This window comes from Mytilus californianus, unplaced genomic scaffold, assembly GCF_021869535.1.
Source record: "Mytilus californianus isolate M0D057914Y unplaced genomic scaffold, xbMytCali1.0.p SCAF_11, whole genome shotgun sequence".
Lineage (NCBI taxonomy): Eukaryota > Metazoa > Mollusca > Bivalvia > Mytilida > Mytilidae > Mytilus > Mytilus californianus.
The window spans coordinates 60,472,006-60,491,964 of NW_026262593.1; the positions used below are offsets into that span (position 1 = coordinate 60,472,006).

Here is a 19,959-nt window from a genome sequence, read left to right on the forward strand (position 1 = left end):
CCTTGAAATGCACATGTTTCCACATTTTGAAGTTTTAAGTTTTCAATGCTCATTTACTTCGTAGCGCCGCTGATTAGTATTTTTAGACAAAACGCGCTTCTTGTGTACTTAACTGTAAATCTGATATCTTTGAAGACTTTTTATAGACATAAAATTATGTTAATTATAGGAATACTTTTTTTAACATTACCGCAAATGTGGTGGCCGATACTTATTTAAACTGGTCTAAATTGTCATTTACTAGTTTCATCCTATTGTGATATTGTGTATATATCAACAAATTCTCATATCAAATGTTTCCGAAATACATGGTAAAACCGCAGTCTAAAAAGCTTGAAACCATATTAGTTTTAAATCACACATCAATCAAAACGACAAAAAATAAGTCGAAGGAATGTCGCAATCAAACAAAATTGTCAGTGACGCTTAGACCAATCAATTTCCTAAATATAAATCATAGATATATGTGAGGTAAGAAAAATACTTATTTATTTTCTTGCATAAATGAACAGGAAAGATGAAGGAATAAAAGTACCTTCTTATGTGATAGTGAATAATATACTGATAAACTTTAACTACTGATAATATTACCTGGCCATCGTGACTGACAACTGGTAGATGACGTAATCCCATACTTCTAAACAGATTGAAAACTTGAGGTACTGGCGTATTTGGATAAACAGTATATGGACATGGGTTGATATAGGGTGTTAAGTCCTATAAAATACAAATCACATATATCATCATTCATATACCAGTTCCACTATTAATAATAATTGACTTACAATGGTAATAATGAAACTGGCAGTACAGCTCCACGACACATACTATTTAATCATAGACAAACGTGGTAAATTAAGATTTTAAAACATACATATCGCTAAACATTAATTGTCAATACAGTATCAAATCCATGGGAACTGTACCAATATATGTCAAAACATATATCTAAATTCCGGTATAAACAGACAAACGTTGGGAGGGTAAACCATCGAAATTAAACCCGGTTCATCGACTGGGAAAGTATTTCTTTCTATGCATGCATAAATAAATTTAAAAGTATCATTGTTTCTTTTCATATTTACTTTGCGCAATTTGTAAAATATGTATAGGTAGTTCGTAGAAATTACAACGGATGTATCATTTCAGGTCGGTAGTGTTGTTGGTTTGCTGACTGATTGACATATACGTCACATGATATCTTCTAAAAGCATGTGTTTTTATTAATTGGACATACATTTGCATAAAAAGTTTATGTATGGACTTTTTCGTATATTATGTGTTTTATGTCGACATCTCCAAGCAAATTTCTTATATTTTTTAATTTTTCAAAAATCACAGATAACTAATTTCCCCGTATCCAAACAAATATAAAATAGTATCGGTGCAAATAACTCACTTATAAATTATGACTACATGTATGAAAACTGAATAGTTTCATGATACTGTTAATATATGTGCAAAGTTGATTTTCAATGCAAAGGCCAGTTAATCAAAGGTTTTCCTATTCCCAAACAAAGTCGTATTGATAAAATACGTGACTTGTAAACATAATTATTATTAGCTACTTACCACGACCATGTTATCGGATATGATTAAATGTGGGTCTTGGTTGATATCATAAATATCTGGATACCTAGGATATTCTTCTGTCATCTCCTCATATGACAATTTTCTTTGTGTTGATCGCTGGAAATAAAATAGAATATCAAAAACAATTACTTTCACCTGTTGTTCATCAATTCCTTAATGAACTGCAATAAACGATCTTGCTCTAGGGAAATGGTTTGCTGTTAACAAAAAATATAAATAACATCACAACAGCATATTGTTGATATAAGAATAGCGTGTAAACATCAATGTCATTGTCTTTTGAATTAAACCTATTGTTTAGAAAGGTTTATCATATCCTTTAACCAAATATAGCCGTTTATACGAATGAATAATATGAGTAAAATGACCTCTTCAATATATCGGAAATTGAAAGAGGATGTTGCTTAAAGTTTGTTTTGGCCATATATAAATTAACTGTTTACAAAACTTTGAATTCTTCGAAAAAACTAAAGATTTTCTTCCCTAGGAAAAGATTACGTTAGCTTTAGTTGACAAAACCTTTCGGAACTTTCGGCCCTCAATGCTCTCCAACGTAGTACTTTATTTGACCTTTTAACTTTTCTGATTCAAGCGTCACTATTGGGTCTTTTGTATACGTATCGTGCGTCTGGCGTACAAAATTATAAGCCTGGTATATTTGATGAGTTTTATTTCTTATTGTATCACCAGATCTGTACTTAAATGAGCAACACGACGGGTGCCACAGAGGAGCAGTATCTGCTAACCAATCCGGAGCACCCGAGATCGTCCTCAGTTTCAGTGGTTTTTAAACGTTTTTTGCCATGTCATTGTAAATTTGTTTTTCGATTTATGAGCTTCAATATCCATTTGGTATATTTCGGCTCTTTTTAAAGAAGATATTGTATAACGTTTTCTCTATATGAGTGTAAGAATAGTTAGACTAGCAGGGCACACGAATCTTAATGCATGACTACAAACATACTTAGTTCGTAAATTTCGTACACTTAATTCTGCTTCAATGGACCGTTTGTTGGTATCTTGTTGTCAGGAGTTACTGTAGACTTAAGGGAAATAATACTTATAAATATGGCAAATGAAGGTGTTTTTTTTCACTTGACCTTTCACCTAACACCAGGACACATTAATACCACAATGAATGAAAGAGAACCTATTATTTTAGTGCCATGCATTACATACGATTTTAACATCCTAAAGCAAGCTGAATGTCGCTTAAGAAGATAATTGTCTGTTCAAGTGTTGATTCAAACGATTACGCTTTGCAGTAACAAAATGAAACATTTGTACAATTTATTGTATTGATCTCTTCAAATTGATTATATAAGCTATTGATAGAGAATTTCATTAGACGCCAATATTTGTTTTAGTGACAGATGACAAATGTATACTTCGTTCAATGCATGAATTTAGAATAGAAAATAAACAAAACACCCAACACCAAACTGTCGTAAAATTAAACAACTGAACTTTTCCGTTTGTTTATTTACCATAATTTAATTGTATGTTGAAAGTTTCTGAAGTTTCACTACCTGTATCGCATAAAAATATGATCAATGAAAACATGGTCAAAGTCAGACGAACCCTGGGAGACGGGCATGTCCAACTTCCAATTATTCTATTTACACGAAAACATGGCGTTGACCAATGAACCATAAAAATGAGGTCAAAGTCAGACGAACCCTGGCAGACGGGCATGTCCAACTTCCAATTATTCTATTTACACGAAAACATGGCGTTGACCAATGAACCATAAAAATGAGGTCAAAGTCAGACGAACCCTGGCAGACGGGCATGTCCAACTTCCAATTATTCCATTTACACGAAAACATGGCGTTGACCAATGAACCATAAAAATGAGGTCTAAGTCAGACGAACCCTGGCAGACGGGCATGTCCAACTTCCAATTATTCCATTTACAAAATATTGTTGACCTATTCCTTGTACCATATGAGGATCAAACATAATAACGAAAACATGGCGTTGACCAATGAACCATAAAAATGAGGTCAAGGTCAGACGAACCCTGCCAGACGATCATGTACCTCTTACAATCATTCCATACACCAATTCACTGACCTATTCCTTACATTATCTTAAACTAACCCGGTTTTAAATCTTCTTAATTTAATACATTTACTTTACCAATGATCCCTAAAAATGAGGTAAAAAAAAATGTAAACCCCCTTCAGACGGAAATGTGCATTTATACCTTGCAATGATTCTACATGCCCAATATCTGTCCTTTTACTCATAATAAATGAGATAAATCACGTGAACAATCGATGAACTATGAACATGTGGTTAAGGACAACGAACGTATGCTAGACGGAAAGTTCGAAACTACACAGAGTACTTTTACTCACTTTAAATTAAAATATTTTAATGGTCAATGTATACAAAAAAATATCGAAGGTACCCTTTCTATAAAATAGTTAGTTTCAATAGTGAACAATGTCCCTTTCTTTCGCATCTCTTAAACATACCTATTTCATAGCAAAAATAACTACACATATGTAAAGCGTTGAAGACTTTTAAGTACACAAGTTTAGACAATGATAACAAATAACAATCTCAACAATAGCGAAATGTCTTAGCATTCAAATGATGTCTAATACATAGTAAAGATTAACTATTGGGGTTAAATTGAAATTGCCACATACTTATTGTCACTGTTAGAAGGAAAATACATGTTTTACACAAACAAGATTTCGTCAAACTTTTCTTATGTATGAAGTTAAATTCTGATTGACAAAAAATATAAAAAAAAAAGAAACAAAAGGATTTACTTTTGGGCTTACTTAGAAATAGACACATACGTTTTGCCACTGTTGGGAGGAAAATATAGTGTTTTACATAAACAAAGATTTTGTCAATCTTTTCGAATGTACGAAGTTAAATTCTGATGGATAAAAAGTATGTAAAAAAGAAAAAAAAAGGATATCTTTTGTAAATTTTAAAAGCCATAGAATGAAAACAGCTTTTAAAAAATAAATAAATGTACAGATAGGTAATCGTTTCTGCATCTTCTGGGTCTCAATGAGATAAAGACATGAAATAAACATTAATTCCCAATTTGATGATCTCTCTGAAGTAATTAACCGATTTAGGATACATTTCATTACAAAAACGCAAATAGGAAACATATTTAACATATTCCGCCTGTTTACGGCAATGTCGATACAGGTATTTCTTTACGACATCAGAAATGGATTTTAGTATTAAGATTAAGTATTATTAGGAACAAAGCCAGAGTAATTTAATTATGATCGGCAATCTGATTAGTGGAATTATTGTTTGACAGGAAGACAAATGTCTAATTGATTTTTTCGTATTGACAGAACTATCCGCCTTTGCATCCACGTGATAATTTTGAACGCCTCTATAAACTCTTTGTACAAGCATTTAAACATCCACTTTAGAAAATAGTTCCACAGTTTTAGGCTTTCAAATTAATACAAAAAATGAAAGGAATAATGTTGCTAACCGTTTGTTTTGTGTTAAAATGCCTTATATGTATGACAGAAGCAAACTGGTACGGAAAAAGAGGTAAATATGTCACTTATATTTTGAAAATACATTTAGATTATAGCTGCAAAAAGTTTTTTTAGTTCTTTTTATTTTAAAATGAGAATATCAAAACCTTTCGAAAACAATGATTAAAAATACTGATTTTAGTGCACAGTAATTTTTTTTATGAACCCGCAAAATAAAGCAAATTATTAGAAAATTTCTTTTGAAACAAAACTATTACTATAGAAATAATAGTGATAAAAATTATACTTATTTCTTAAATAAGCAAACCAATTATTTTCACGAAAGTGACATCACATGTACAGTACAAACGGTAGAGGTTTTTTAACAAAGCTTTTAAAACAGGAATAAAGGACTATACATTGTCAGCAATTATCCATCTGCCAATCTGCAAAAGGAAATAACAAACCACTTAATTTTAAAGTAATTTAAAAATTGCTAGATCTAAAATAATCACAATTCCATGATATGAACGTTATCAGTTTCGGGCCATATGAATATTTAGTCCATACGCGTATGTCAATCGCATACTCATATGGTCCAACCAAACGCGTATGGTGGGACCATACGAGTATATACTCGTTTGGTTATAAACGGGCCGGATCATATGAGTATTTAGACCATATACGTAATTTTTGAATAAATTATAAATACCTTCGTAGGAATACACAGCTCGTTCTCCGAACCATAATTGTCTCAAGTAACTAACTGAAATGCTTAATCATATCGTCTGAATCTTAGTTTATCTGTTATCTTGCCTTCGCTAGCGTCATTTAAAGCGTCCTAATCATGTTAACCTTTTTGTCCGTAACGGAAACCAATACTTATGAACATTGTGTATAAACAGTTTGTTTGTACACGTTGTCTAGACTTTTCTTACTGTTTTAAAGCTGTTACAAATGATGTTTAAATTTTTCGACAGTTTTAGTACATGTCTATTGTTTTTGTCTTGCATGTTTGTGGTACTATAATGTTTGTGGATTAATTCCCGGTAGTCAAAACTCAATTTTTTCTCTCCTCAAGAAATCGAAATTGATTGTACGCAGATTATTTAGAAGACAACTTATTGAACTGTTATATATATACATATTTTCTATAAACGGAGATATAAAGTTCATGCGAACGAATAACAACCAAAAAAACAATAACGAAACTAGAAAAAAATACCCAGAGAGAAAAAGACCTCATCAAAGATACCAGGCTTATAATTTTGTACGCCAGACGCTCGTTTTGTCTACAAAAGTCTCCTCAGTGCCGCTCGAATCAAATAAATTAAAAGGCCCCAAAAAGTAAAAAGTTGGCGGGTATTGAAAACGACGTCTACAACAATAGACCGATGACTTTACCAAGTGTAGCTCTAAATCTTCTAAGTCCAGACACGATATAAAATGATTAAACATACCGAAATCCCTAAAGGTTTTGGACATGAGACAGACACAATAACATTTTGTGGTCTTAAATTAGTAAATACAATTAAACACTAACAGTATGAATAACGAAGACTGAACAACTATTGTACATTGGGGAATCAATGATTTGTTTATATCCTGATATTGACTGTATATATATACTTTTGATAGAGGACAGGATATACAATTAGTTGCTTAAATGTATCATACAAGAGCTCACAGCAATGTTTTTTATGAGTTCATGATCTTATTTACAAATAATTAGAATAAAGAAGTACATTTCAGGTACAATTCCTCATTAAATATTTATTTCTCATGGGAACAGTAACATGGAACTGGTCAATTTCATCGCAAAACAGCATTTCATTTGGTATAAAATATTAAAAGGTTTATATGTCTCATATAATGAATTACAAAACATGTTGAATAATAGGGTTTCGAGCATTTATAAAACTCCCACACCTTTACTAAGAGTTTTGCAAAAGTTGGGAAATCTTAATATTACAACTTCATGGAATTGAGCATAAAGAAATGAAGGGATTTCTACTTGTTCAAAAGTTTTTTTTTCACTAAATTTTCAGGTATTTTTTTTTATATTTTTAATCTGTGTACATTTTTCTGCTGAAACCCTAAAAGAATGACACACAAATGAAACAAAACATCAAAATCATTCTTTATTTCTGGCAAGTTTGATTTATGTTAAATAAATTGTTTTAGAGAAAGATTTAAATCGCCATTCTATAGGATTAGAGATGATGCATCTTCAATTCTTGTATTAGACAGCTTTTGACATTCATTGATACATGAAGCATTGGTAAGAGCATTCATGCAGAGTATATCCAACTTATGGTTGAAGATTGTTTTCTAGGACAAATGTATGATCCTGTATTTAGCAACGTATACAACATCGTTGCCGCCATGTATGCACAAACCGAAGGATCATTTGTCTTTAGTCGTCTAACAAAAATTATTCTCGTACAATTTTGAACAATGTTGTTTTAAAGAATAAATTTGAAAATAATGATGAAGAAAATTATCTTTCGGCTATGATGTTCACTCAGTTGAAACGAAGTTGTGCTCGTTTTAAAAAATAACCTTTCGCACAATATTACCGCAAAGTTTGGTCTAAATAATCAAGCCCTGCAATGCGATGGTTGTTGTTGGCTGCTGTCTGTCATATTTGTTTTCCGTTACTCTTTTTATTAGGTTGTTGTTTTTCTCTTTAAATTGATTCACTTATTGTCATACCGGGTCCTTTTAAAGCTTACTATTCGATTGTTGTTTTTTGAAGGCCGTAAGATTACCTATTTATTTTTACGTCCTCCATTCTTTTCCTGGTGGATAGTTATCATACCACATCTCCGTATTGATCGAACGCTTTAAGTTTCATTCATTATAATTGGTAAGTTTTAAAATACTGCATGGGCGATGGGCTATTCGGAGTTTGCAATAAGCATTACGAACTAATATCGGCAAAACCTTTTAACTAAAAGAAAAACAAAGGATATAGGGTATCCATCCACATCTTTTGATTTACCTTTCGACTGTTTTTAACTCAACCTTGATTAAGATATACAGCTATCTGCACATTTAATCAGTTTATTATGAATACACAGTAGTTTTATCAAAATATTTATAGAAACTAATTACAAAAATTATATTAATAGATATATGAATTTTCTGTAGAGATGAGGTTAAATCTTTCTATCAATAGAGATAAGTTAGTCAAAACCTCCTGGTCAACAGTTTTCATAACTGTACGAAATTCCGATTCTTTGAAGTTTGATATAACATTCATGATGAGTGGCCTTTTATATGTTTCGTTATTGACGGATGATGAATATAATCTATTTCTTACAACTCAATTAAATTAGAGATGTTTAAATTATGTTTTCCGAAATAAAACCTGTATGTTTATAGGTAGATTTAGAGAACCCTGTTGACGGTGGATTATTGTTTTTCGAAAAAATATGACCATTCAATGAGAAATTCATTTTACTTGATTTTAAGACCCGTATTCCATGTCTCGGTGATCTACCCTCAAACAAGAGATTAAAAAAGAAATTTTACTTATTATTGAAATTGTTGAATAGATTTAAAATACAGTCAATATTCTTAACCAAACAAGAATGATTTTGTAAAATTCGATTGCAGTTGATTGCCTTTAATCTTATTTAGTGGATACAGTCATAGTCAAAATAGAAATAGAAATAAAAAGAAAATAAAGTATACAAAAATCATTCTAGTAATCTTAAAAAAAATCTCAGTGACGTTTGGATGTTCGAAATGCAAAGGCATCTTTAGGGTGTGCAAAATACGAAAAAAATAATTTCCGATTGTAAAATCTGCTCATGAAAATGCACTTAGTTCTATAAATGTCATAATATAAAAATATTAAGGGAACGCAATTACTAAATAAAACTCTGTTATGACATGCGCTTGCAAATTCAATACCACTCAAACATTAAATAAAAAAAAGAATATAAATGAAAAATAAATGCGAATTTGTCAAAACCAGTGTGGTTTAATTTAATTTACAAAACAGTTTTCAGTTTGGGGTAGAGAAATAAGAAACCCTCTTTTGCAATAATTTCTTACTGATTTCGTAGGTTCACGTGTTGCATTTCTTTCTTTGAAAGACAGCAAATTATTTAATTTGTTCATTCATTCATTCATTTATTTATTCATTTATCATTTTACTTTATCATAGAGTAAGAGTCTTGCAGTGAAATTAACTTTCATTGTAGGTTAATTGTTGGTTTTTTTCGTTGAAGGTAGTCTTTGTAAACTTTTCTCACGGCCTTGTAGACATTGAATGATTTAGGGCTTGACATATTGAATAGAAAATAGTCTGTTGTTGAAGACCTGACGTTGTAGTGTCGTTAAGTTGTTATCTAATTTGCCGTTTCAGAATCCAATGCATTCTTGGTAATATTTCAAAAATACACTAAAACGTTGTGACCGGCTAGCACCGTCCTGATAAATGGAAATTCAACCAATGGCAGTACGTTGTTTTCATCTTGAGGTACAAACAATGAAATTACCCATAGTTTAACTTTAGATATGGAAACGGCAAATTGAAAGTTAATCTATAGCTCCAATCATTCTTACAAATTGTTGCGTTTGAATCGCTTTTTCGGAGATGAAAAGTGAAATCAATATTTCAACACAGGACTATCACAGTCAATAGAAATATATTGCTTAACAAATCTTCAACAGGCTATAAAACGAAACCAATATCAGGCAATCATCATTTAAAGAAAATAAGGAAATACAATAAAATATAAAATCAATTTAAATAAAAGGGAATAGATATTTAGCGTGGTTTGATAATTATTTGAATTAGTTCATGTTTTCCTCCTGTAAAGTAATAATCAAACTTTATAGAGTAAAAACCATTCGAGACACTGAGAAATGGAAAAGCTCATCACATAATATACTTGCAAGCCAAAATCTACCAAGTAAAATATATGTTAAATATATATAATGAAACTTAAACTTTTTTAAAATGTTTTGAGTTATATGCCATGCTTATTTACTCTGTGGATTTCGATATGATATTTAGTATTTAATGTTTTAACAATGACAATCGTCATTGAAGGATTACGAGTATTATCAAGTACCTCACTTATTACAGAATCCATAAGAGTGGATTTCATGATGAAAAACAGCAATAACAACACCGTTTCTTTTGCTTTGAACACTATTAGATATTTTCTCATGTACACATAAATTAAATAAAATTTATCCATGATAGTTTACGGAAGTATAACACACTTGATTAATCTTAGTAGCTTGTATTGGAATAAACAGATTAATAAAATTTTCTCCTCGTTTAAATATGGCTGAAATATTTACACTTATTGTTTAAAATGAGTAAAATCATTGATGCATAAAAACTACTTAAGTGTCATTACTACAGTCGATTAAACAAATTTCAATTAGAAAATACTGTAAAAGTGAGTTATGTTGTTTAAGAGCTTAAAGTACAGTTGCCATCCATTAAAACTATGTTAAATTAAATTTCATACTCGTTACGCTAATCATTTGACATTGCAGGGAGCAGAAATATTTACAATCATGTTCATATAATATGCCATTGATCATTTAAACAATTAAAAATGAAATAATTTCCACAACATGAGACTTATTTATTCAAACATCTCATGCCAGGATATTGATAAATCTATCAATCTGTTTCGTCATTTTAAGAATTCGGTTTGAGCTAAATAAAAAAAAACCAAAAAAAACCCCAGCTATTCGAAATTATTCAAATTTTTAAAGTTGTATTTGCAAACCCGGATAGGAACTTTATTTTGGATATAGCATGTATATAAGGCTTTAATACTTTAAATAATCAAGCATCAACCAGAGTCTTACCTTTGTAAAATATATTAACACGATGAAAATATTCTCACGTCAAGCAAAAATGAATTCTTCAATTTTGAAGCACCTACATAAATAATTGCTTGAGTGATGGCTAGCGCCTCAACACCGATGAACTTTTCGTACCGATGGTCTTAAAACCTTAAGTGAATTGTCAATGATCATGAAAAAGGATTGTGCGCAGAAACATGATATTAAGTCTCAAGGTGAACGGGGAGTAATTGAGATACCGTCGCATAAAATACATTAATATATTATCATAAAGAACGAGAGCACATGAACTAAAAAATTGACGAAAAATGTTTACTTTGATCATCTTTCGTCAATCCTTACCGTCCATTTACACGAATGCGCAATTACTAATGCTATTTATTACATCCTTTAACAGTTTAAAGGAGCTTAAGCATTTAATGAATTCATATTTAAGTAAATTCATTAGCATACACAAAAGCAAGATAAAACTAGCATCTACTCAATATTTTAGTTGGTCACTTGTCATTGAACACTTGGAATTTCAAAGCAGAAAAAATATACTCAGTGATTCAACCTTTCCTTTTCATAATTATTGATATAACATATTAAAAAATACATGAATACCTTCTAAGCACGCTAGTTTAAGAAATTGAATGTTATGCATTCCTTATCATACCGTCGAAAATCACGGTTTGAAAGTTGACGAATCTCCTCGCCCTTTCATGGTAATATAGAAACGCTTTAGAACCGGTTATATTTCAAATATGCTTATTTAAAAGCAAGCAAGTAATGGTGGTTTTACCTACTGTTTTGAAAATTATCGCTATATAAATACGACCACTTCAAATTTCCCTGATTTAGACTGTTGTGCTACTTTTAACTTCGCACTATTCTAGATTTAGTTTTCAATGCAGTCAGGAACAAGTCTATGCGATTATGTAGGGTTTTTTGCTGACCGTTGGATATGCCCATGCATGCATTTATACTTCTGTGAAGTAACGTTAATTCAAACGTTATGGATAACAGTTTCATTTTACCTAGCATTTTTTTTACTGCGCACGCCTTGAGTTTTACTGCGAAAACATCTGTTGTGTCTTTATCTCATTTTGGATTGGCTTGGTTTTATCTGACTTATGAACCTCGGCTTTTGAAGGTTTGCTAACAGCAGCTCTATTTGATACGGATTTAAAAAAAAAGGTAAACCAAAGTATCTAAACTGACCCTAAAGACTGTTTTATCTAAACCACAGTTTTCCGTGTAGTTATAGTGACCCAGAAACTAAAAACCTAAAAATTGAAATTGTTAATAAAGTAATTTTCAAGAGGATAAGTTTTATGAGTCGTAATTGAAAAAAAAAGAATATTATACCCCTGTATAATTCAACAGTTTTAGAACTGCATTTTCCGTTGCTTTCAAAGACATTATAAGTCGGAACTGTTGCAACTTTCATTTCTGTCGATTGTTAATTTTTTAATTTCATTAGAGTTATTTTGCATTTAAAATTCCTGACTGGAATTACTATTTTAACGATCATGCAAGAAATCGAAATATATCGTTTTATATGTGAAATATCATATTCAATATTGTGTAAGAACATATATATTTTATAAAACAATATAATAAATACTTTTAAAACTATAGTTTGATAAATGGATATTGTATTAAATATTTTCAGCTACTTTGTAGCATGCTTTCGTACACTTATTATTTCATGTTATTATATTCACGTGTAAAACAACAACATCCTCTCAAGAAAAAGTACTTGTATATATCTTCAGTAATAATAATAATTTTCTGAAGCGGTACTTGAAGCGTTGTTTTTAAAATGGATTTGAAATATGTACATGCAAATTATAACAGAGCATTTAAGTACATTCGGAGGCAAAATAACACAAAAAGGAGCGAAAGATCCCAAAGGTATATTGAATCTCAAAAGTCGAAAACAAACTGACAATGCCTTAGCAACAAAAAAAACCGAAAAACAATCAATAGACAATTAACAGTATACAAATTACAACATAGAAGATTAAAGACTGAAGATCATAAACGCAACCTGTTTAAACACAGATGCGTATGACTTGGGCTCTTACCTTTTTGGATTCGAGCGTCAGTGATGAGTCTTTAGTAGACGAAACACTCGTCTGGCGTAAATAAGTATAAGTCTGGTATTTTTTATGAGGTTTTGCTTGTATAATAATTTATACCTTTTATATTCAATTTCCTTATGTTATTATATACCACTTAAACGAATCTCAACTATCATATTGATAACTTTGAATTGTTTCTTTTCAGACGATTCTCAACTTATTAGTCGAATACTGTATAACAGACAGCCGTTAACCAGGGAAGACGATAGCGAGTTTATATCAAAATTGGAAAATTTATTAAAAGACCTGAAAGAAAAAAGAAATTTATTTCCAGAGAATAATACAATTTTCAAGAAAAGGAAATGAAATGGTACTGTCTATATCCTTTCTGATATTTTTTACGAACCTGTATTGCCTAATATTATACTATTGTTTTAATATATCTGTTAGTAGTATTTTTAATTCAATCTGCCAAATTCAATTTTTTGCAATATATCCAATGAACAGAATGCCTCATACCTTAGATGAACAGAAAACACTTCCGATCAGTGAAACTTATCACTGTAAATTTAATAATTAAATTTTAGTTTTATAAAGTAATGATCAGTATTTTTAAACACACGCACACACACACACACACGCATATTTATTCATTAATAACATATGGATACAAATTGTGTGCTGAAATACTTTATCCACAAGATTTGAAAAATATGCAAAATACGGAAATGGAGATTGAAGGAAAAAGATATATATTTCAAACGTTTTAATAAAAATATAATAATTAAACAGAATAGAAACGACGTTTCAGTATTATTCTCCAAGCATATCTTAAAACACACAGCTTTCACTGGGTTGTTATCAGTTTGAAAGAGGAAGTAAAATAACAAAAATACCGAACTCCAAGGAAAATTCAAAACGGAAAGGAAGGTGATGCCAAATTTTATAAGTGTCATATTCTTGCGCCTATATCAAATTAAATAAAATTTACAGCCATCTCACACAATGAAACAAATACATGGTGACAACTTACAAATAAAACCAACACTTCAAGGACACACTGAGACATAATTGTTCACTTCTTATCATGTATGATGATATTAAAAATTATATTAAATGATTATTCAATTATGATCTGAATTCATAATGACATTGACAATGCCAGACTATTATTTATTTAAAGCTTGACTAAATAACTATGCCGAAAACTTTCAAAGATGAAAAGCAATAATTCGTCGTCTTTCAGTCAGTCAAAAATGATTTACACGTAGTTTTGACAGGAATCTTTAATTTGCAACTTCAGTTAATGTAATTAAGACGTGAAGTGACATGCACTCGTGAGACAATTAAGAGAAATAAGGGACTGAACAAAGATAAACCTTTAGTCATATCAGTACAGACCATGACAATCACAATTCCCAGCAGAAAACTTTTACAAAAAGTCATGTAGATTTGTTTAAGCCTTTTTAACTATCATGTGTTGCGGAATATTTGTTTGGTCTAATTTCACTCTTCCTTGACGATAAGTGGGAAGAGAAGATACATAAATCTCCAATTTTCTACGAACGGATGATTGTTTTATGTTTAAAGCAAAGTAGCATACATTTCACTGAGACAATCATTTTGAAAACAGAAAAAAAATTGAAGTTTCCATATTTCAGACTATCTGTGTTTACTAACGGTTAAACATAAGCAGAATCAGCTTGCCCCCCCCCCCCCCCTTTTGCAATATACGGTTATCCTTAATGAAAGATACAAAGTGACAATCATTTCTTGTCAAAGTACTACTTTAAAATGTCAGGAGCTGTCAAAAATTAACATACCTTTAAATGCATATAATAGCGTGCTGGTTCCCGGAAGTTAGAACGTACCAAAATGGGTTGAGACCTTAGTAACATGCAAAATAACCCCATCATTTTAAATGTCATGCAATTTTGTTATTATTAAAAAATGTTGAATAATGACCACCAGTCATTCATCTTTCATTTTATATCAAAATTACTGAAATAAGACGTTAATTTACATCTTCAGTGCTAGTGAGGCAATATCTAGAATCAAAATTAACATATTATTTGCAATGTAAAGAACCATATATCAAGTAATGTTTTACTTTTATTTTCAGAATAAAGAAATAGAAGCCCGCCTTAATGGAGCTCATGGATATTGTCTGTACATTTCCGAAAACTTTACATTTTGTAATAAACTATCATGCAATGTATTAATAGATATGCTCATTTTAAATTATTGTGGAAATATGTATTTTTAGGAAAAACTGAAGTATGAAATTAGGAATAAATTTAAACTGATAAAGGCAACCAAACTATGAATAAATGAAATATGCATATGACAAATTTTACTGAATATATGAAATAAAGAATAATAAAATATTTCTTAAGATACTTACTTTTAGAAATTCTCGAACAACTTTTTTACGAAAATGTTAGTGGCACTGTTGCGTCAAATTATCATTTCAATGTATACATACTTTTTTAGAAAAAAAAAATACAGATACTTTGTATAATAAATTATATCATTCATACTTCTTTCCGATTTTATTCTATTCAGTTCTGGTAAAATGTCAATATCACATAAAGGTCACGAGGTGTCTGCGAATATAGCTTTCATTTATAAGCTGACAAACAAGAATCAAAATGAACAATTACACCACGGGTGCAACATGTGGAACATGATATACCTACCATTCCGGAGCAAATGAGATCAACCCCGTCGTTCGGTAAGGTTCGTGTTGCTCTGTTCCTAGTTTTTTCCAAGCTGTGTTTTGTAGGGTTTTTGTCTTTTCGTTGTGTTTTTTTTTCATGGCATTGTCAGTTTGTGATCGAGGTATGAGTTTGAATTCCCTTTGGTATCTACCGACTCTCTTTTACACATACAAGTCTATGGACTTCAGAAGGAGAGGAAATTGCATCTTGTCACAATATGTTCTATCAAAGCCATATAAAAAAATATCAAAGTCACATTAAAAATTGAATTTATGCAAGACTGAAAAAGAAATTCACTGAAATTTGCCAGATAACTGAATACGAAACGTAATAGCCTGTGGAATATATTGTAATATTTTGCCTCTTCTGTTTTGCATGTAAAATAAGGAGATGTGGTTTGTTTGACAATAAGACAAACATCCATCAAAGACCAAATGTTATTGATGCAAACAATACAGCTAATCGTACGACGGCAAAATACATACCATAAAGTAAGCTATAAAAGACTCAGGAATGATAAAATGTGAAAAAGTAAAAATAAAAAACAAAAACAAAAGCAAAAAAAAAACGGCCAGATTTATACTGTAGCAATAAACAAAATGATAAACAAATGGCAGTCAGAAATCAAAAACCACCACTTGATAGCTGCTGAGGCTCCTGAATCGGGAAAGATACGTTACAAAATGTGGAAAGGGGGTGGGGCACGTTTGTGTTTACTTAACCCTCCTTTTAACCTGAAACAAGGGTATAACAAGCACAATTCAACATAAGAACGAACTTCAAAAATAGATTGGGAAGGACTTGATCAATACCAGCACAAAAAGACAACTAACAAAAAGACTAAAGATACAAAGTACCTATCTAAGAGTAATGAGTAGTCTGTTCGATGTGAATATCTAATCGCAAAATGTGTGTTCATTTTGAGACACTAGGTAAACTCCGTTAAAACACTGTTCGAACTATTTTGCGATTACTCAGTATTTTAACTGCTAAAGAGAGAACAGTAGAAAAGTAAATCTTCTTATGATAAATGTTACAAATCCAATAGTTTGTTCACGTTAGTAATCTTATTGATTAAAGTAATTTTAAACAACAATCGTACATTTCAAAATTTTATTTGTTAACTCTTGACAACAATAGTTTACCGATGTTCATAAATTGATTAATAAGACACAAATCAAGGTTTCGAACAAAATCTGAGGGAATCGAATGAACCCTAAATGGAGCGAGACCGGGTGCGTCGACAGGGTAAGTAGCGTATGCTGCTATATAAAAATAAGATGATGTGGAATAGATCATGTCATTTTGGTTTTTTCATACTGATAACTCGGTACTCGTCAAGATTTTTTTGCAGAATCATTACAATTATAGTCACCGTTGAAAGATTTAAATGTATTTCTATTTCAAAGAGGAAATTTATGTACTGATACGTTTATATATAACTTATTCGACCATCGTTGTACGTTTATTTAACCATCCGGGTCTCTTTTGAAATAACTGAAGTTTCTTTGAATGACTCTTTACTAAAGTTTGACATATAGTTTATTTTTTTAACGAAAGGCCCCCGTTTTTGAATGGAGACGCATTTAAACATTCTGAATAACTTAAAAAAAAAAACACTCCTGATAATTTTTACCAAAAAAAATAATAGCATATACAACAAAGGTTAAATTGATACAAAATAAATAGATAACATATTGCAGTATTTAATGTCACATGTGTTAAACCAAGTCTCAACAATGACGTCACATAGTATTTCAAAGACAACAATCCTCAATTTAAAAAAAGTACGCATATTGTATGGACACCCCTTACATTAAAATATGTCATGCATCGGCGGCACATGGAAAAAGACAATGCTCTGGATAATGCCAAATGATAGTGGTGTGTTGCTTCATTCCTCGATTAATGGAAGACGGAAATCATTCACTGTGATAATCATTTGTTTTCAATTGCAAAAACGATGTCCTAATTCATCCAATACGTGTTTATATGCGACATATACGGAGATAACGATGGCCATTACATCATGAATTTTGGCTTTGCACGAAAGTCAGTGAAGATTCGGGTAGTATACGGACGAGCGTTGTCATGCTAAAAACTCTCAAATACTAATGAGTTTGAAACATTGATGCAACATGTGGTACTGGTGCTTATATGTATCTCTGTGCATAAAAAACCTGTCACAAAAAAATGCAATAGCGTTTTGTAGCAAATGAAACACCAGCCCAAAACATTGCAATATCGCCGCCCCACTATTCAATTCAAATGTATCTTTCATATTTGTTTTCAATTCCTTGTGCGATCGTCAGCATTTAAGACGTTGAAATGGGATTCATCGCAAAAGAACACCTTATGCCATCGCTGGTGAGGCCATGGTTAATGTACTCTTGCCCAATTTAAAAATTGAGCTCGATGCTACTGAATGAGGATAGGATGAAGCCTGCGTCAAACAGTATGTGTACTTATTATTTGTCTGTGTCGTTCAAATGTTACCCATGCTGCTGATGATGTTATCCTGAGCAGTTTCGCCAATGTTACAAGCGTATATGGCGATCTTACTAATGTGTCGTCAATCAAAGATCACTAGTTTTGTTCTGTAGGAAAAAATGTTTGTAGTAAAAACGTTGTTGTTAACGTACACAAGCGCTCTGGTGACGGCGAAAATTATTTGTAACATCTATGACTGGCAAACTGCATCGTTACTATTAAGATAAGCCGTACCATTCACTTTAAGAAAAAAAATGGATTATTTTCTCCTTTGGTCGATTGCGAAACCAACGAGTTTTTAAACACCCACCTGCATTAATTGCACGTTCAAAAACCTTGTTTCTGTTAAACGTGTACGACTTGTGAGTCGCTCGATCGTAAACGTTATGAAAAGTTTCCAGTAATGTATGATGAAGAAGTTTGGGAAAAATAATCAATAATCGGAAACTTATTTCTCACAAAATTAATTTGTATAGTACGTCTCTTCTGTTTTATAAATGTGTATGTTTATTCTAAAATAAATGTGTTTATGTGATTATTCTTACGTTTCTATCTTACTTATGAGAATTCGTCAACGACGGACATATAATGGTATACTGGTATCCCCATCCGAGACCGAGCCTTTCTGGTAATGAACCCAGTTTGCCTCAAGGAATATTTACAAAAGATTTACACAAGGTTTAGTTTCTTAAACGGTAAGCCTCGGCTTGATTTTGATTATGCTCCAATGCTCCAATTTGTCGTTCTATATTTATGCGATTTTATTCGACAAAGATCCAATATTTCGTCCCTGAACTTGAAAAATTGTAAAATTTCAATGCTTTGAAAATTATGATGCTTCTATTTATAATTGAATAGGCTGATATCATCTGGTAAATTCAGTACAGAGATATAAGTTGTTATGTGACTATGCCGTGATGTACATGTTGATGTACATATTTGGTCTAAAATGACAATTTTACACGTACCTTTTGTAAAAATAGTTATGAGCCGGGTCCTTGTCTAAAACATATGTTACCTTTATTGAATTATTTGTATAAGACATGTTTCAAGCCTTGTCTCTTATCTGTGACATTGAAAACAATATTTTAAAATATGGCTCTTAAAGAAGTTTTTGCTGTTTGCATTAAATGCTAGACGCACAAGGTCTTTCTCCTTTTGGAGTTCATGAGATTCTCTCATTGTTTGTTTATTACCTTAATTCGTTTCTTCCTAATCGATTTACGAGAATTGAACATCGGTATACTATTGTCTCTGTAACTAAAGACTACAGCAAATATATGTAAAAACCATTTTTAAAATATAGATACTGAAAACTTACAGACTGATGTCTATTTAACATCTGTTGTATAATAGATTTATAGTATTTTGTATTGATTTTCAAATTCAAGAAGCCAAACAAAGTCTCCTTTCATACATTTTCCTTTAATGAATATAATCCGCCTTTAAGATCTTAGAATTGGTTGTTCTAGAAGGATGTTTCACGATAACTATATACTTTATTTAATCTGTATACATAAAAAAAAGTAAAGCTGTATCTTACTTCGGTTATTTTTAAAGTAATAGATCCATTTTTGAATAGTATTTGTGAAATATAGGAACTTTTGTGTGTCTTGCGCAACATATAGTTTTTTTTTCAACTTGTCTCTTGAAATTAAAAGAAAATATTTTAACGTTTTGTCATATTTTTATATGAATTTCAGATTTTACCCTTTTTCATAAGAAGGGCGAGTTGGCAGGAGTAAATTTAACGGGATTTAACCCTTTCTC

At 31.2% G+C, this 19,959-nt stretch overlaps 1 protein-coding gene and 1 long non-coding RNA gene across 2 annotated transcripts in view; one reads left to right on the top strand and one right to left on the bottom strand.

The window, feature by feature from the left end:
• The window catches only part of LOC127719263 (H(+)/Cl(-) exchange transporter 6-like), a 91,341-nt gene that overhangs the window by 6,860 nt on the left and 64,522 nt on the right, over positions 1-19,959 (bottom strand). The window contains exons 22-23 of the mRNA XM_052225279.1: positions 1,573-1,689; positions 592-717 (exon numbers count right to left, since the gene is read on the bottom strand). Of these exons, the coding sequence (XP_052081239.1) occupies positions 592-717; positions 1,573-1,689 (243 nt within the window). The remainder of the gene's footprint in view (positions 1-591; positions 718-1,572; positions 1,690-19,959) is intronic.
• On the top strand, positions 5,011-15,484 carry LOC127720448 (uncharacterized). The gene is made up of 3 exons (XR_007990748.1): positions 5,011-5,139; positions 13,185-13,349; positions 15,102-15,484. It is a non-coding gene; the product is annotated as an uncharacterized LOC127720448 (long non-coding RNA).